Source organism: Zea mays, chromosome 3 (assembly GCF_902167145.1).
Source record: "Zea mays cultivar B73 chromosome 3, Zm-B73-REFERENCE-NAM-5.0, whole genome shotgun sequence".
NCBI classification, from domain to species: Eukaryota; Viridiplantae; Streptophyta; class Magnoliopsida; order Poales; family Poaceae; genus Zea; species Zea mays.
Genome location: NC_050098.1, coordinates 207704992 through 207724125, shown reverse-complemented (window position 1 = coordinate 207724125; position 19134 = coordinate 207704992). Strand labels below are relative to the sequence as shown.

The window sequence follows — 19134 nt, the reverse complement described above, 5'->3', positions numbered from 1 at the left end:
TCGGGGGCTACTGTCGGGGACCATAATTAGGGGTACCCCCAATACTCCTAATTTCAGTTGGTAACCCCCATCAGCAAAAAGTTGCAAAGGCCTGATGGGTGCGATTAAGTCAAGGCTCGGTCCACTCAAGGGACACGATCTCGCCTCACCCGAGCCCAGCCTCGAGCAAGGGCAGTTGACCCCGGAGGATTCACGTCTCGCCCGAGGGCCCCCTCAAGCAACGGACACACCTTCGGCTCGCCCGAGGCCCAGTCTTCGCCAAGAAGTAACCTTGGCCAAATCGCCACAACAACCGACCGTATCGCAGGAGCATTTAATGCAAAGGTGGCCTGACACCTTATCCTGACGCGCGCCTTTCAGTCGACTGAGCCGAAGTGACTGCCGTCACTTCGCCGCTCCACTGACCAGCCTGACAAGAAGACAGCGCCGCCCGCGCCGCTCCGACTGTTGTGCCACTCGACAGAGTGAGGCTGACAGCAGCCAAGTCCGGTCTCAGGCGCCATAGGAAGCTCCTCCTCACCCTACCCAGGGCTCGGACTCGGGCTCAGCCCCAGAAGACGACGAACTCCGCCTCGCCCGACCCAGGGCTCGGACTCGGGCTCAGCCCCGGAAGACGATGAACTCCGCCTCGCCCGACCCAGGGCTCGGACTCGGGCTCAGCCCCGGAAGGCGACGAACTCCGCCTCGCCCGACCCAGGGCTTGGACTCGGGCTCAGCCCCGGAAGACGGCGAACTCCGGCTCGCCCGACCCAGGGCTCGGACTCGACCTCAACCTCGGAAGACAGACTCGACCTCGACCTCGGAGGAGCCTCCGCCTCGCTCTACCCAGGGCTCGGACCGACCACGTCACAGGAGGAGCCATCATTACCCTACCCCTAGCTAGCTCAGGCTACGGGGAACAAGACCGGCGTCCCATCTGGCTCGCCCCGGTAAACAAGTAATGATGGCGCCCCGCACGCTCCATGACGACGGCGGCTCGCAGCCCTCTTACGGAAGCAAGGAGACGTCAACAAGGACTCGACAGCCCCGACAGTTGTCCTTCTGCCAGGCTCCAGCGCTCCTCCGACGACCACGACATCACAAGAACAGGGTGCCAAAACCTCTCTAGCTGCCACGACGGCATGTACTTAGGGCACTAGCTCCTCTCTGCTAGACACGTTAGCACACTGCTACACCTCCCAGTTGTACACCTGGACCCCCTCCTTACGCCTATAAAAGGAAGGTCTAGGGCCCTCTTACAGAGGGTTGGCCACGCGAGGGAAGGACGGGATGACGCGCATAAGCCTCTCGCTCTCTCCCACGCGGACGCTTGTAACCCCCTACTGCAAGCGCACCCAACCTGGGCGCGGGGCAAACACGAAGGCCGCGGGTTTCCCCTTTTACGCCTGTCTCCCTCTGGCTTCTTCCCCCCTTCGCGCTCCGTCTCGCGCCGACCCATCTGGGCTGGGGCACGCGGCGACAATTTACTCGTCGGTCCAGGGACCCCCCGGGTTCAAAATGCCGACAATATTGGTACTGTAGCCCATGGAGAACGACCAGAACCAGGTCAGACCTATGCTTTGGCGTAGGACAAACGAGGTGCTACTCTAGCCACATAACCAACTCAGACCACATATGAGAATCACACAACAATCTGCACTGGTTGTTGCAGATATATCCCATCTAATTCCTTTCTCTTAGGATTTGGATACCCACGATCCTAATATCACCAGCTACATAGTTAATCATAACCACCTGTCTAACATGTGGATGCATCATCGACTTGAAAACCCCAAATTTGTTCCTGAAACAACAAAGTAAATAAGTCACCAACCATGTTCCAGCTTACAACATGAAATTCAGAAGACAAGAAAATGGACGCACATTACAGGGAACTAACTACTTGGACAACCACAAGTTGAAAATATTTGATGTTCTAACAAAAAAAGAATGTAGATATTTATGGCAATTTTCTATCATATATACCCCACGAAAGGCCAAAGAGAAGTTATTGGACTGTGATTTCATACCACAACCAATCCATGATCCATTTGGTGGAAATACAGAGGTTACATCTCCCATCAGTTCATGAATGAAAAGTTGCAAACATAATCCAACCCAGGAAAAGCAAATGGGCAGCAGTCAACTCAACCAGTTGTATGTCAACTACTTACAACAGATATTCCAACTTTCAAATAAGAAAAAAAGTAAGACGCAACATCCGTATAAAATCATGACTCGCAAGTGTTTGTCAACTTGAGCTGTAAAGCTTGATACAGAACAAATAATGTTTGGGAGACACCCATGAAGATGGATTCAAGACGATGTCCTAGTTTTGAACCAGACATGCCAAGAGTACAAAAGATTCGTGAACACAGCCCTTCTTAACAGCAGGGAAAATAGTTTAACAAGTTTAAGGTAGTCTACAATATCAACCAAAAGCCGATTTACTAAGCAAATTTTGTTTCAGCATAATTGGCAGTCCAGTCACAGCACAAAATAGAGAATTTGGTTCCTCTGCACTCAGAAACATTTCCGATTCTGAACATAAGTTCATGCAGACATCTCCAATGCTCTGCATTATAGTTCAATAATGACTACCTTGCAGCTGAACCCTTTGCTCCAAACTATAGGCCATTTTATCTGACCTAAGTCAAACTTCTCTGGTTTTGATCAAGTTTTTTAGAAAAATATTTCTAACATCTACATGTTCAAACAAATGCACTATCAAGCCATATTTCATGGAGAATTTAATGAAGTTGCATTGATGTTCTAGATGGTGATGCATTTTTCTATAAATTTGGTCAAATTTGGATAATTTAGAAGCAAGCTAAAGTGACATAAATTAGAGTGGAGGTAGTAGCACTCATCTTCTTTCCACCACAAATACTTAAAACGGACATCAATAAAAAATGCAACCCTTAACATGTCATGCCCGAATAAAACACACATATGAAAGCTTGGATAGTGCTTCTTTCATATGTGATACATGATGAAATTTCAACTTGTAATCTTTTGAGAAGGTAAGCATTGTTATTAAAACATCGTTTAAGCGAGAAAACGTGATTAGGAGTTGGAACGTCCGAGCGTTTTAGAAAAGTGGCGTAGAACGTTCGTTTTGGACGTTTAAACATCGCTTAAGCGTCCTAAGCGTGTTTTAAGACGTTTTACACATGTTGAGGACGTTCTACCCATCTATGAGCCTTTCCCTGGGTCTAAAGATGAAAAGAATTTAGGGCTTGTCTCCAGCTTGGTGACCAGTGTTGTTGCCTTCCTCTCTAGCTCGTTCAGGCACAGCCGGTTGTCGCCCTCCTCTCCTCCAACGTGAACGGCTCGACACCCGACCATCTCCACCTGAGCAGCTGTCACAACCGATTTTTGGAAGGTAAACCAAATGCGAACCATGTACGTGCCAGGATCAGAAACTCACGTACACAGCGATTACATAGTTGGACATCATCACACATTGCTCAAAATAAATGGCGGAAATGGTACTTTATTACATCAAGATGTCCAAGACATCCACATAGTCATTAACTTGACATAGTCATTAACATAATCAAAGTGAAAAATATGAAACGTAGAAGATAAGGCCTTCACAGGCAGTTGTATGGGGGTTTGCCACTAAACACGACTAGAACTCATTGTAGTCCTGAAACTCTTCAAAGTCCTCCATGTTGTCTTCATCTCCTCTTGAGCACTAATTGCAGTTGGGGACAACCTGGGGTTGGGGGATTAAAGCAAGGGTGAGTACACATCAATATACTCAGCAAATGTTCTGTTTGGCTAAAGTGGACTAATTGTATGTGGAGTTAAGGTTAAAGCAGTTGCTTTTATTTGGTCAGATATTTATTACTAGTGGAAAAGCTAAGTTTTAGAAATAACCCCAAGTTATTACCCAAAACTACTTCCTCCTAAGAGAAAATACCAGAAACCAGAGTTATAATCATCACCATTAATCATCATCATAAAAGTATCCAAAGTTCTTCTAATCAAAGAGGATCCCAAGGCTGCTTTTAACCGCGAGCACGGTTGATATACCAGTTTCTAACACTCTGTAGTGGCTGCACACTTTACCCACGAGTCGTGATCCCTTTCCAGCCTGGGTTTGCAAGAACCGATCTTCACTATCGAGGTGAACGACTAGGGATACACTATGTAGCCTTTACAAAGATTACCCTGGTGCATAGTTGCTCGTTAGATTTCACCAGTCGTACAAACACAGTACTCCTCCCTAAGGAGGGTGACTAACAAAACCAAATTGAATAAACCTCGGCACACACCCTTAGCAGGGCAAGCACTATGCCCCGACCCCCATTGACGACCCTCCGACAAAGCCAACTACACTCCCAAGTTCATCTAACTAATCAACTAAGGGTGTCCTATTCCACCCTCAAGGTTGTACTGTTATCCCGGGTGGTCTCTCAACGAACAGGTCCTTACGGAGAGGTACTCAGAAAACAGCCCGAGTCCCCTAAAGTATCACAGTTCATCATCGTATCATAAATATTCTCATCATGTTCGTTGATTAAAGTAGAGCAATACCATAATAACCCAAAAAGGTAATCAAGTACAAGGTAAATACACACTAGTCAATCATTAGGTTTCAATTAAATAATGTGGGACAGTGAATTATAAAGTAAGTAGGACATAATGGGTCAGATGACACTTGCCTTCACCAGGTTGCTACTCAGGGAAGTCTCCAACAACACACTCAGGAACCACAGACTGCTCGTTGTCTACGCAAAGAAATCATGCATTCAACACATTAAGGAAATGACAAATAAACAGTACACCAAACATGTACAATCAAGTGAACACAAATTCCAAAAGAAGAGTAACAAACTCAAAAGTGAAGTCTAGGTTCTAGGGTGGACTAATACACCTAGAGGTTTGTGGTTCTCTATGTACTGCCTATCTCGGGGATCACATGACTTAACTTCCACAAAGTTAATCACTTAATTATTATTAGTGTTTTCCCTTTTAAATAAATAAACCATTACTCTATACGCACCTATAGCCTAGACATAAAATTATACATGCAGACAGTGAAAGATTATAATTTAAACAGATAGAGAATAATATTATGAACATTTTTCAATTTGAATCACTCAATTCAGAGTTCATATGCAAAATATATGAAATAAACAAGTTTTGGAATTCAAAATACAAAATTAGGTCTATTTCTGTGATAAAATAAAAGGCAGGGGCTTCTCTGCAAAATTTCAGGGGTCAAAACACAGGGACGGTGGGTTGATATCCAGAAAGCTTAGGGGCTTTTAACAAGTTTTCTAGATGAATGGGTACTGGGTGATCTCGACCGCTCGATCACAAATCGATGGCTGAGATTAGATCTAAGCGCGAGCGAGCGCGGACGAGCGCTAACAAGCAAGCCAGGGTGGTCATCGACTGGGGATGAAGGCGGGCTGACCGGTCGGGCCCAGCACCAGAGGGCACAGGCAACTGACGGGTAGGGCCCAGGGGCAGAGCGTGCCTACGCGAAGCGGTATCTGAAGATCCAGTTCGTTGGATGAGGGAAGGACGGTTGAGATGTGGCGCGCAGGGGTTTACGGGTCGGTGACCGGCGCTGCTCCATCCGCAGCGGCTAGTCACCAGAGATGGGGCAGACGCGGTCTCCGGGGGGTCTAGGTCACCGAGGTTGGCTGGAACTGGTGAAGAAGGTCTGACGAACTCACTAGCAGGACTCCGGCCATGAGAACAGAACTTGAGGCGGAAGAACAGCGAGGGGGTGCTCCGGGCGGGTTGTGTAACTCCGGCGAGGAATCTCGGTCGCGGGGAGGGGGAATCGGGCATGCTAAGGCTCAGACTAGCTCTAGCGAGGTAAGAAGAATGCTATGGACCAAAGCAAGGGCTCAGGACAGGTCCGAGTCGACCGGTCATCGCGCGGGCGCAACGAACCAGCGTGGCCGAACTCCGGCGATGCCGAATTAACTAAGGCAGAGCGGAATTAAGAGAAACCGAGCACAGGAGCGAGTTCCTCACCTCGGGACGGTGCTCGAGACGGCTCGGCGCGACTTCTGGCAGGCTGGACGGCCGGCAGGACGGGCGCGGATCTCCGGCGAGCACGGGCGGCGGTGCAGAGGGTGAGCGTGGGCAAAATGAGGCACGGGGGAGAGAGCGGGTGCGGGCGAGGCTCAAAAAGGAGCTAGAGCGCGTGGGCGGGCTTCTCGGCGTGCGTGCGCGCTGGTCCACGGCGGTTGCAAAGAAGATGGTACCAGCACGGCGGGCCCACGGCACAGAGGCACGGGCGCACGGACGAAGTCAACTGGCGCTGATGAGGCGGGCCCGCAACGCAGAGAGAGCGAGCGGGGACGCGCGGACGAAGGCAACTGGCGCCGACAGACTGGCCCCACCATGCAGCGAGAGAGGGAGGGAGAGCGCGCTCCTAGCTGGGCTGGATTGGGCTGGCTGGGCTGAATTGGTTTTTTTATTTTTCCTTGAATTTCCAAATGCTTTTCTTTTTATTTTCTCTATGGATTTCAATTCAAATTCAACCACAATTCAAATTCAAATAATTCAGACATGTGCATCAAACAAAAAGAATAATCTAGGCTCAACATTCACATATTCCCTAGGTTTTGATATTATTAAGAAAATAATACATCTCCCACATAATTAACCCAAAATCCTATTAAAGAGAGTAGAAAAGAAACACTATAGAAGTAAGAAAAGAAGTAACGCCTGAATTTGCTAGGTATTTAGAGAAGAAATTTTATAACCTAAAAGTTAGGGTGTTACAGCAGTGGAACAGCGCAGCCGCCGACCGCCCTATAGTGGACCAGCGTCGCCGCCCCCACCTCCAGCATCGTCGCCGCCCACCTCCGACTTCAGCCTTCTAGAGTTCCAACCATCCTCCACCTCCACTCCTCCAACAGCCTCCATCCTCTCCTCTGACCTGTGCCCCCCTCCTCCCTCCGCATCCTCAAGCAAGACCAGCAGCCAGCGACCAAGATCAGTGGTTCGGCCAGGTTCATATCAGATTCAGAGTTTCAGACAGTGACACTGCTCCATTTGATCATTTGGTGAGTACTGAGTATTCTGGCCATATGTGACCAATGTTTTAGGCTCTATTTGTTGATTTTGCTCACAGTGAATCATTCTCTATTTGCTCACAGTGAATTTCAATGGCAACATAGTGAGGCATTGCCTGGCGGTCAAAGTAATGACTCGTATGACCCACTCAAAGATCACTCACGAAGGCCAAGTCAAATGATCCAAGATGGAAATATGCATACTATGTGGAAGCAGGAAAGAGAGAGTTGATTCAATGTGATTTGTGCCCCCAAACAAATAAAAGGAGGTATCAAGAGGGTGAAACAACATATAGGTGGTGGGTATGGAGACATTATCAAGTGTCCTAACACTACTAGAGAGATTGCTAAAGAGACGAACGAAGCTTTGAATAATGGGAAGCGGGCTAGGCCATTGTACCTAGATGACGATGTACTGGAGATGAAGCAGGACCAGATGATGATGCCCAAGTTATAGGGTCAATGTCAGCATCATCCAAGGCTTCCTCATGTACTGTGCTAAGTTCAAGAACAGTTACCAAAAGAAACAAAGCAATTTTCCAATTGAAGCTCCACCCAATTGTAGCTCCAAAGAAGTCCATTGCATCTATGATTCGACGAACACCACAAGAGGTTGTAGCAGAGAGACATGCAAAGGGGCATGCTCAAACTACCATAAGTGCTACCATGAAGCCTAAGGAAGAAAGAAATTATGTTTGTTTGGAGGTAGCCAAGTTTTTCTATGAGTGTGGCATACCATTCAATGCAGTGAACTCCAGGCAATTTGAGGTAGCTGTGGAGGCTATTGCTTAGTATGGATCTAGGTTCAAGCCTCCTACTTTCCATGAGCTACGTGAGCCTTTACTTGCTAGGGTTGTCAAAGACATAGATGATGAGAGGAAGAAGCATGAGGAGGCATGGAGCCCATATGGTTGCACACTCATGTCTTCTTGTTCTTACCATTTTAGTTGATTGGTGGCTTGCATATGGTGGTCGTACTATTGAATTATATAAGTTTGCAAGACGTGTTGTTAGTATTTGTGCTTCATCATCCGATTGTGAGCGGAATTGGAGTACATTTGAATTTCTAAGTGAGCTAGTCAAATTATTCAATTCTATTCGCCACTACTTTTTTATCCTCAGTTATTCATCAGTTACTTTTATTTCCACTTGTAGATGCATAACAAAAAGAGGAATAGGTCAGAGCACAAAAGGTTGAATGACTTGGTATATGTTTCATACAATAGAAAGATGGATGATAGGTTTCAAAAAATACGTGAGGAAAGGAAAACTTTGATCCTTTGATTTTAGAAGACTTTGATTGGGACAATGAATGGGTTGATCCATTAGCTAATTCTTCTCATGTTAGCAATGCTCTTGGAGATGATTTCAATTTATCATGGGACCAAGTTGATGAATCTATTGGTGCATCTGCACATATTAGAGGTCGTAATTTTCCTAGGAGAGTTGTTGGTGGGTGTGTCAGAAGGAATGAAGACCTTGAGGAAGAGGAGACTAATTCAACAAATGAAGATGAGGAGGATGAGGAATATATTCTCGATGATCTTGATCTGGAAGATGAAATTGAAGGAAGCAATAGTGGAAAAGATGGTGATGATCAAGGCGTGGATGCTCATGGTCTTAATATTGACGAGTTAGATGATGGTTGCTGATCATAGATACAAGTTGTAACTTGTGTGGTTGAACTTGTGTTGTTTCCTTTTATGCTATTTGGTTTGTGAACTCAAGTACTCAACTTATGTATGAACTTATTCTATATTTGAACTTCTATGTCAAGTCTGAAAAGACGTTTCAACGTTCGTTTAAATGTTAAAAAGGTGGTTCATAACGTTTTAACATTTTACCGCTTTAATAACCATGAAGGTAACTAAATTATACATGAACTTGATTTGATCAAAGAAAGCGCATATTCTGGTAGACTTGATAACTTTCAGATTCAAGTGTAGCAAGCTTATAATACAGGACCCACAGTTGTTCTAGCACATAACAGAATCCTATTCAACCTATCGACCAAAAGCATCACTAAAAGTTCAAGTAACATAACAATATTTATGAGGCCAGAATTTGAATACTTCAGTAAAAAATTCTCGATCATGAATACTTCAGTAATATCAATATTGATCTAATTTAGCATTTGTTGCCATCAAGTGGTACAAGATTTCAATCTCATAAAAGGTTAACCACAGATTTAAGAAAATAATTGACAATCATTTGTGTCTTGGACAAATATTTCAAGAATTCTAGTGGGCTTGGCAATTCTAACAACAACCATGTGATTTGTTCTGCTACAATCTCCCTTTTGAGAGAATTCAAACATAAAATACCATGACAAAAAATGTTGACTCCCAATATTACTCTAAATACCAGAGTTATTGTATGCAGACATGGGATGATGGGAGTACCTATGTAAGAATGGGGTCCTTCCTGAATTGCTCTTCTAGACACAATAAAAGGAATGATATAGCTTTTGTTTACTCGAATTAACATTCCAGACACGCAGAAGGATGGTTCAGCTTAACTTTACTCAGGCATCAAAACGTAATGATAAACATAAAGGTTACAATAAAAATGACCTGGCGCTTTGCTTTAGCAAAATATTACATTTAGCATAATTTGCTGAGATAAGTAAACCAACCTCATTTTGCAAGCCTCTAGGTTGTATGCTAAGTAGAAGCATCCATAGCACTATTTGTTTGCTCGTCACCACCATCTTCTAATCTCTTACCATCGCCAACGTCCCCATCTTCGTCCACATCATCCTCATCCCCATCCTCATTACTGAGACGAGCAATCTCCGCATGTGCCTTCTCCAAAATCTCCCTCCACTTTGCATCTAGGTCCTTTTGCAAATCCCTCCTCATTTGCTCCACCTCCACCATGTGTTGCCTCTTGCTACTCTCCATCCTCGTAGAACCTCCTCAAACTTCTGAATTGACCCTGAGAGAGCCACTAACCCATTCTGATTCCCTTCAACAACATTATTTTTCTATGGTTCACGTTCACCTAGTTCCGCACCTGACCCTGAAACCCTGGGACCTACGACGTCCTCTCCACCACCAAGAAGTCGCTCAGGAGCTTTCACCCCCCACTGAAAGCGTCGTGGTGGCTGCATGTCACGACGATGCTTAGCGACCAGAGGTAGCAACTGGAGAGGCAACGGAAGCGGGACCGGGAGCGGCAGTGGGGAGGGGCAAAGAATTGACACCATCTTGTCGTAGTAGACCCATTTGGAGGTGGAAAGCCCAGAAATGCACGTGGCAAGATGCGCGCTCTCCCTCTCCTTAAACTTTGGTTGCGGCATTGCACATCAAAGAAATATCCCGCAGGACGTTCAGCGATGGCGCACACGAAGCCGGCGACCTCAAGCCACTCGTCGTTGCGGATGATGCTCCACCTCGTGCGAACAAAGTTATCGCCCTAGGCGTCGAGGAGGGTGAAGGTGGACCACTTCGTCCACTTGGGCTAGGAGCACTTGGGCTTGTCGGGGAGTGGATCCTCGGGAAACCGAGAGCGTACCGGTCGGTGCGACAGCGCTTGGTGCGTGGGGATGAAGGCGACGGGGAGGCGCCTAATGAGGAAGCAGAGTATGGGGACGCGGAGGTCGACAACGAAGGGGACACGATAGCGGTCACGACGTTGCTCATTGGCGCGGCTAGGGTTTTAGGTTCGTGATTGGAGTGGTTCGTCTAGGTGGGTTGGTCGAGACCATTAGGAATTCGCTGAGGTTGGGAGTAGGTCGTCGTTTCCTCGTTCCTCCGTGGGTCTCACCGTGACACTGTAGGCCAATGTACTGCGATAGATGCCATTTAAAAGTTTGTCCTTTTTCACGAGTACAACGGACCATTTTTTATGACAACGCGGGTGAGTTTTAGGTGAAGCCATTGTCAGTGGATGGTTTAATGGCACTGTTTCTAAATGTGCTACATCAATATTCAGCCACATTTGTCTAAAAAGCAGTGTATTCAGAGTTCGGTCTTAGCGAAACTTTCTCACCTTCCATGAAACTCTATTATATCTCTTTATTAAATTGCATGTCATATCACCTATTTGATAGAGGGAAGAGAAGCTACAATTATTAGATACACTTTTTAGATGAAAACGATTCAATGAAACTTAGGGCACAATTTCTTAGGCTATTCTCATTTCAAATTATCATACTCCAATATCTAAAATGACAGATAGGATGAAAAGTATGGTACTACTAGAAAGATATATCATCCACAATGTATAGTATCATACTTATATATTTAATTGGTTAATTAGTATGATGTTGTGTCTATGATAATAGACCCAAACATTATTTTTATTCCATAACCTAAGATATAGTGGCAAAGATATAACATTTTTCTCCCTCCTATTAAATGTCTCACCATATCAGCAATAAATCCTATGTGCCATCTCATTAATGAGCATGATACAGTGATACTAGCCATTAAGATTTAGGAATAAGCTTACTAGTTAACCATAAAACAAAGCTACACAATACATATAGATGGAGTATCGAATGGCCTTTGGTGAATACATGACCATGTATATAAAAAGTTAATAAGATTTTATGATATTTTTAGTAATATATATCTAGGTAAAAATTGCATATAAAATATGAAACCTCCTAGTTATTACTTTAAATAAATAAGTGGTGTCATGTTATAAAGAAATATGAGTTAATCTTTGGTTCAAATTTATATACAAGAAGTTTATATCATCCATTTTTTCTAGTGTGATTTCGTCTTGATCATTGTGATCACTTGAGAAAGAGGAAAGTTGAAAAAGAAAGTGAAAGATCCCTTGTGAGTTTTGGTGTTTTAGGTGTCAACAAAGTTAAAGGTCTAACCAGAATGTTAAGTGTTGAACATATGATAAGTGAAAAAGACTAAGAGGTTCAACACATGCAGACATGTGTGATGATCCACACAAACTAAGATGACTATGGTTTGTGGACATCACAAGTAAAGTTGAAGGATGGACAATGGCTATGTGGAACTCGATATGCATAACTTGGAATCAACTGGTCAAATCGAGGATAGAGGCAAGAAGATCTTTGAGGTATTAGAGCAAGGGAGAATGTCAAGAGGACTAAGGTACCTAAAACCAAGGTGAAGAAGAGGCTCTTGCAAAGTTAAGGTTAATTGAGTTGAGACAGGCTATGGTGCATCGAGGATCATGACATAAGGACATGACTTGGAACTGTTGATGTAATTCCTAGGGTTTATGGTTTAAGTCATAAGGCTCAAGATCCTTGCTCAATTAGTAGGACATGGTCGCAAGAAAGTGGAGAAGTATCAAAGTCATAACCTGGAAGGGACCCAAAAGAGCTAAGTACACTTTAACTTTTAGTTGGGTCATTTTTGTGTTTAGAAATGTTCTTTGTGACCATTGCAGGGTGTTGGAGCTCATAGATGACCATTAAGTTCAAGTTATGGTAACTTGAGGATTTGGAGTTCAACCCCGAGCTCAAATAGGCCAAAAGGAGCAAAACGGTAAAAAGGTCAAGTATGCAAGGTTTGAGTGTTTGATTATGTTGCATATAACTTTAATATACATTTGGCACTTTGGTTTGCTTTGTAACTGAAAGGAAAATGTGCCCTTGGGCCATTTCTAAGTGTTTTGGTGATTAAGTGTCCAACACATCACTTTGATCTAACATGCTTACTATGAGTATGAGCACATTGCAAATCCTATCGAAATGGAGAATCAAATGTATGAATCTAGCACTTAGTCAATTGTTTTAGGAAACTTCTCAAGTCGAGCAAAACTGGAGAAAAGAAGTTTGGCTATGTTTGGCCAAGATTGGGCAAGTCTGTGGAGACTGCGTTGTGGCCGACAATTGAAAAAAGAGGTGAATCAAGAAGATCATCTACTACGGCAGCGAGACCTCTTCTTCTTCACCAAAGGACGATAACGAAAATTCATCTATAAAGAAAAAGACGGTTAATCAAAAGTACTCTTTCGATTATTTTCGCATCCCATATAATTTCAGTGCTCATTTATTGTCTAATCCACTTGGCAAGCCCCCTCACTTTGATGAGGAATATTATTCATTTTGGAGGTATAAAATGTGTAGCCATTTATTTTCTCTTCATCCTAGTATTTGGGAAATGGTAGAAAATGGAATGCATTTTGATAGTAATGATAATGCTATATTCATTAATGAGCAAATCCATAAAAATGTCCAAGCTACTATTGTTTTGTTAGTATCTCTATGCAAGGATGAATACAACAAGGTTAGTGGTTTGGACAACGCCAAGCAAATATGGGACACCCTCAATATCTCTCATGAGAGAAACAATGCTACAATGATCACTAAGATAGAATTGGTGGAAGGCGAGCTGGGGAGATTTGCCATAAAAAGGGGAGATAAGCCAACTGAAACATACAACAGGCTCAAGACCCCGGCGAACAAAATACAAAGCTATGGAAGTACAAGATGGACGGATCACGACATAATGCGCCTCATGTTAAGGTCATTCACTATAATTGATCCCCATCTTGTTAACCTTATTTGTGAAAACACCAGGTACACCAAGATGTCGCCCGAGGAAATTCTTACCAAATTTTAAGTGGGCACATGATGGTGAAAGAAGTAAGGTACGTCGACGACATCACCAACGGACCTCTTTCTCTTTATGAGTTGTAGCCCGTTGCACTCAAGGCAACAACTAGCACGGAGATGCTACCAAGCAAGGTAGCACAAGTGGAGCCTGACGGGCTTAATGAGGAAGAAATGTCGCTTGTAATAAAGCGTTTCAAGACTGCATTGAAGGGACGCAAGGACTACTCCAACAAGAACAAATCAAGGGGAAAGCGTCCGTGCTTCAAGTGCGGTAAGACTGGTCATTTTATAGCACAATGTCACGATAATGAAAATGACTAGGTACAAGAAAAGAAAGAGAAGAAGGAGAAGTTCTACAGGAAGACAAAGGGTGAGGCGCATATTGGCAAGGAATGGGACTCGGACTACTCTTTATCTGACTCCGACGATGAATGACTTGTTGCCTCCGTCTTCGACAAATCCTCTCTCTTCCCTAATGAGCAACAAACTTGCCTCATGGCAAAGTAGAAGAAGATACGTACTCGTGATACTATTAAGTACACTTCTTCTAGTGATGAGAAATGTGATGATGATGATGATATAGATTATAGCAATCTTTTTAAGGGCTTAGATAGATCTAAGGTAGATAAAATTAATGAATTAATTGATGCTCTCAATAAAAAAGATAGATTGCTAGAAAACAAGAGTATCTACTTTATGAGGAACATGATAAAATAGTAGAAATAGAAATGTCTCTTGCTTTACAAACCAAGAAGAATGAAATGCTTGCTTTTGAATTGTCTTCTTGTCATTCCTCTGTTATTAGCCTTAAAAGGTTAAATGACGATTTAAATGCTAGCATAGAGAAATTAAGTGTTGCAAGTTTGTCTGTTGAGCATGTTTCAATTTGTGCAAAATGCAAAGACTATGATTTTAATGCTTGTAGTAATTATTCTTCTACTATTGTAAAATTAAATGATGAAATTGCTCATTTAAATATCCAACTTAAAACTTGCAAAAACGAAGTAGGAAAGGTTAAATTTAATAGTGATGTTTTTACCACTGATAAACATCTTACCATTAAAGATGAACTTGGTTTTCAAAAGGGAACCAATAACACTAAGAACCAAAAGAATCTCAACTTCACATGGAGAATGGGAGCAAGATCGTGGTCACAAGCAGGTTGGAGAAGATAGCTGCTCTCGGGACAACCGAGGCTCTCAGACTCGAGGCCCTCTCTAGAGAAGCCTACTGGTACGTGTTCAAGTCGCTCGTGTTCGGAGCCGCCGACCCCGGTGATCAGCCAAAGCTCGCGTCCCTGGGCAAGCAGATCGTGGAGCTGCTGGACGGCTCCTTCGTGGCAGGAAACATAGTGGCGAGCTTGATGAGAGCCAACATGAGCGCCGGATTCTGGCTCAGGGTGCTACACTGCTTGAGAGACTACACGAGGAAACACCTACTCATGTTCGGCGAGCGTCCTAGCCATCTTCGTCAGAAAGGTGAGACTGTGAAGCTTTGGAGGATGGCCAGGGCACACGATGTAGTTACAATCTGCAACGTCTATCAGCTGCCGTATACCCAGGACGATGTACCCGACGTCACTGTGCAAGATCTTCTGTCGGGGCGTGTTACTCGGGAGGGGAATTTCAGTGCGGTGGCATGGAGATCCACCATTCCACCCTGCTACACCTACTTGGTACGCTGCACGTCGCAGACGGCCAGGTGTTCTACGGTCAAGAAACGGCCCCGGGATGCAAGGGAGTGAACGTGCGAGTGTAAGTGCACGCTCACTGTATGAACTCAAATAGCGTACGAGTGTAATGATAAGGCTACTTATTTGACCGCTGGGCATAGCCACATCTAAAGATGTACGAAAACCTTTACAAGGATCTATAGACTACTATAGCTGCTAACCTCAAGTATAAAACGCAGACCGCACAAAGATAAACACACAAAAATGTAAGGCAAGCAAGAGGTGACAAGTTCACTCCGGCTTTAATCCAGCTGCAACTAATATGGATTGCAGCTGCAGCAGTGCCATACAGGACAGCCAAACAAGCAAGCATGCTAAGACAACAAAATGGTAAAAGCTGGCCTACAAAAATTGGAGGTTAATTCTGATAAACAACAACTCCGGTATTCAACGTCAAGTACCACATAACTAAAGATAGCCACATGCAACATCATTATTTGTTCCGTTTAAACCGTGGCACAGAAATTTAACGTCGGACAAAATTTAAATATGACAACAGCAGACAACACAACGCTCGGTGACAGCAGCAGCTGGGCGCCCTTCACTTCCCACCAAGGCTTGGGAACTGAGCTTGATCTTCAATGGATGGAGCAGCAGCAGCTGGGCCACGACTGTATCCCCCTCCGTATCCGCCTCTAAAACCACCACGATCCCCACGGCCCCTTCCACGGCCACGGCCGCCGTAGTACCTTTCTCCTTCAGCAGGTTTCAGGAACTCGTTGATGCTCACCGACTGCACCCCAAGATTACGATAATTATCACATCAGCACCCAGTTTTTTTTCTCAACTAAGCATTAACCACAAAAACATAACATAAGAATCAAAAACATCATGGAACTGACACAGATCATATGGGTCATTAAGACTGCCCCTTGCTTTTTCCCCTTGTTCAGAGTTTGTGTATCAAGGTTGAAGATTCGGAATACTTGGTCTCAACTCTCAAATCACACGCTTACAATTTCAGATCTAATTAAGATTTATAAGATTACAGTCCCTGTTACTAAAAAAGATTGATAAGCGGAAGAAAGTGTTAAGCTGAAGAGATGTACTACGGCTACATCCACTCTGATTCAAGCATTCAATAAGAAAGTGTTAAGCTGAAGAGCTGTAAAACGGAATCTCTAGCACATGCACAATCCACACACCATCCCCACATGCAATTGCAGTGCAACCATATGTCAGAAACTACTTTGATTTGCAACTACAATGCATACCTTCTTGGCACGCTCATCACGCTCAGCATTTTCCTTCTTCTTATCCTTGTCAGAACCCTAAGAGAACAAAAGAACATCGAAGAACCCGTGCAAAGCTCAGCAAACTTAAGGTATCAAAGCATTAATTACAGGGAAACTAACCAGCTTAATGAAAACTTCATCATTTTCTTTCTTGTTTGAAAGTGGCTGCAGAGACTGCAAATCCTTGTCAACTTCAACTTTCCTCTCCTCAGCCTTCAATGCAAGTAGTGCTTTCCTCTTCTCCTCTCTTATTTTCTCAAATTCCTCCAGAGTCATCTCCTGCATAGCTGAATATTAGGAAGTAGATCGATCTGCACCAATATCATTACAAGGGCCAGGAAATAGGCTTAGGCTTTAGCTTATTCAGAAAACAGTTGAAGGTGGTACATAGTGATTTTCTCCCTGGACAGGATACCTCATTACTGTTCTTAACAAACGGTAATAACAAAATTAAAATTGGCTTCCCCAAAGACATTACACAAAAAAGACCAAGTTACTTGTCATTGTACTAGGAACTAAATAAAATAGGTTACGGAATTCAAAATTGAATGGTTCTACCCTAAGCAATTTCTAATCTCAGACTCCAAACCAGTCATCAGACAAACATCACATGATCGCAACCCCACTGTCTTACAGTCTAAGATCACGCATATACCACAGTCATATCACAGAAGACACAGCACATCATAATTGGGCAAACAATGTCACTTAAACATTAAATGGACTTAAAAGTGGATAAAACCAAATAAGTTGTCACCTTGTCCTCTTCCTTTTCTTCCTCCTCATTTGCAGTAGCATCCTTGTTATCTTTGTTCTCATCTGCTGCTGGGGCATCATTCTGCTCACCTTGTTTCTCAGCAACAGGAGCAGCCTCCTCCATCTTCGGAGAGTCCTCTGCATCCCTAGTCACAGAGGGCTTCATTAGTACAATTAAACCTTCCAGAGGCATAGTCACAGAAATACTATGCTAAAAACAATATACTAGTCTCCTTACTGGGCAATAAGTTCATCAGTGGCAGTGCCCCAGTTCCCACGCCCTGCGCCATCACGCTTCATCTCATAGCCATGGCCAGTCCCGCTGTGGCGCTCATAGTTTCTCCGTGGTGGCCTCTCAGAGTCATCAGCAAACTCAACATTCCTGTAACCACCACGTCTGCCTCCGCCACGGTACGGGGGACGAGTCTCTCTCTCCCTTTCTCCTTCAGATCCACCAGTTACAGCACCATCCCCATAGCCTCCGCCACCATAACCTCCCTGGAACTCATTGCCATTGTCACCACTGAAGCCACGGTTCTGGCCATATCCCCGTCCACCTCTGCCACGGCCACGTTCACCACGGCCAAAGCCTCCACGAGCTGATGAGCCACCGCCGCGTGCATCCCGAACTGAAAAAAAATGTATAATACAATGGGTCCAAATGAATATTCGTGCTTTCAGGAAATGGAGGCAATAAAAAACCATTTGATATGAACTCAGGCCTGAAGAAAGGTAAAATCCACTTTGCAGCAGCGGAAAACTCGTCATCAAAGTTTACAACTAGCATGATGCGGGATGGATAAAAAAATTCAGAAATATGCTCAAAAGCAGCATTTCGAAATCTGCGAGGGGCACAAGTGCCCGGAGAGCCAGATCTAGCGCAGTAAACAATCACAACTCACCCGTCTGCGAGGGAGGAGCGGGCTTGGTCGGGAACTTGGTGGTCGCCGCAGGCTGGGCAGCCTTCCCAGCAGGCGCCACGGCGGACTTCTTCGCCTCGGCTTTCTGAGCAGCAGCCGCCGCCGCCGCAATCAGCTGCGTCGGGTCGTCGTTGTCGTCGGCGCCGAGGAGTTCGAAAGGGTTGAGGGTGGCCATGGCAGCGGCGGCGGGGAATACTTCAGTAGGATGGCGAAGTACCTGATGAAGATAGTAGATACAAGCACTAGCAGCTTCGCCGGACGGGTTGGGCCGCCATTAGAATGGAGATGAAAGGAGAGTGAGGGGGAAGAAGAGGGTAGGTAGGGTTTTGGGCAGCGGCGGCGGCGGCGGCGGCTAGAAGATGGAAGGGACCGAGGGAAGGTGTGACAAGAAAAAACCCTAGCCGCACTCCTAAGCGATCATATCCTTCCGACTCCGTACCTTTTCTGCTCGGAAGCTCTAGAATTACGTTACTAACCTTGAGATTGAGAATTAATTACAATTTTGTAATTACGCTAATGGCCTTGAGCCCTTGAGCTTGAGAGGCAATTGCCATAGCCCCGTGGATCGAAGGGGTATATGTGGAATGGAATTTATAGGATTTACGGTTTGGGAATTTTTTTTCATCTGAGTTGAGATGCTCGTGGGTTTGGGAATTTTTTTTCATCTGAGCCGTTAACTGCAAATCGAACGGATGAACTTCTGATAGAAAGATGTGTGGGCTTTTTTAGAAGAAAAGTGTATGGTTTGGCTTCGCTAAATTTACCAACACATTTTTGCTCAAGACTATTGAGCTTAGTGTTGACATTTTTTTCGGCGTCAATCACTCAATACGAACCTTGGCGTGCTCTCTGCACAAGGGCGGACGGTCTGCGGCCTGACGCAGGGCTAGGGTTTCCTGTCTGACGC

General features: G+C 44.6%; 1 protein-coding gene and 1 pseudogene across 1 annotated transcript; both read right to left on the bottom strand.

Annotated features, from left to right (window-relative positions):
* Window positions 1–9694: 9694 nt before the first annotated feature.
* On the bottom strand, window positions 9695–10675 carry LOC103652504 (uncharacterized; annotated as a pseudogene).
* A 5030-nt stretch (window positions 10676–15705) lies between these two features.
* LOC100282553 (RGG repeats nuclear RNA binding protein) lies at window positions 15706–18772 on the bottom strand. The gene is made up of 6 exons (NM_001294266.1): window positions 18210–18772; window positions 17546–17936; window positions 17309–17453; window positions 16672–16830; window positions 16531–16587; window positions 15706–16049 (listed from the first exon to the last, which is right to left on the bottom strand). The coding sequence occupies exons 1-6, from the start codon at window positions 18400–18402 to the stop codon at window positions 15858–15860; spliced, it is 1137 nt and encodes a 378-aa protein (NP_001281195.1). The 5' UTR covers window positions 18403–18772; the 3' UTR covers window positions 15706–15857.
* Between the last annotated feature and the right edge of the window lie 362 nt (window positions 18773–19134).

What these genes read in the sequence shown, in the direction of transcription:
- LOC100282553 (NM_001294266.1), bottom strand. Translation starts at nt 18,402, where the DNA reads ATGGCCACCCTCAACCCTTTCGAACTCCTCGGCGCCGACGACAACGAC. An exon ending in CGCTCCTCCCTCGCAGACGG is followed by an intron (nt 17,937 to 18,209) that starts GTGAGTTGTGAT and finishes ATTTTTTTTCAG; the next exon opens with TTCGGGATGCACGCGGCGGT. An exon ending in ACTGATGAACTTATTGCCCA is followed by an intron (nt 17,454 to 17,545) that starts GTAAGGAGACTA and finishes CTCTGTGACTAG; the next exon opens with GGATGCAGAGGACTCTCCGA.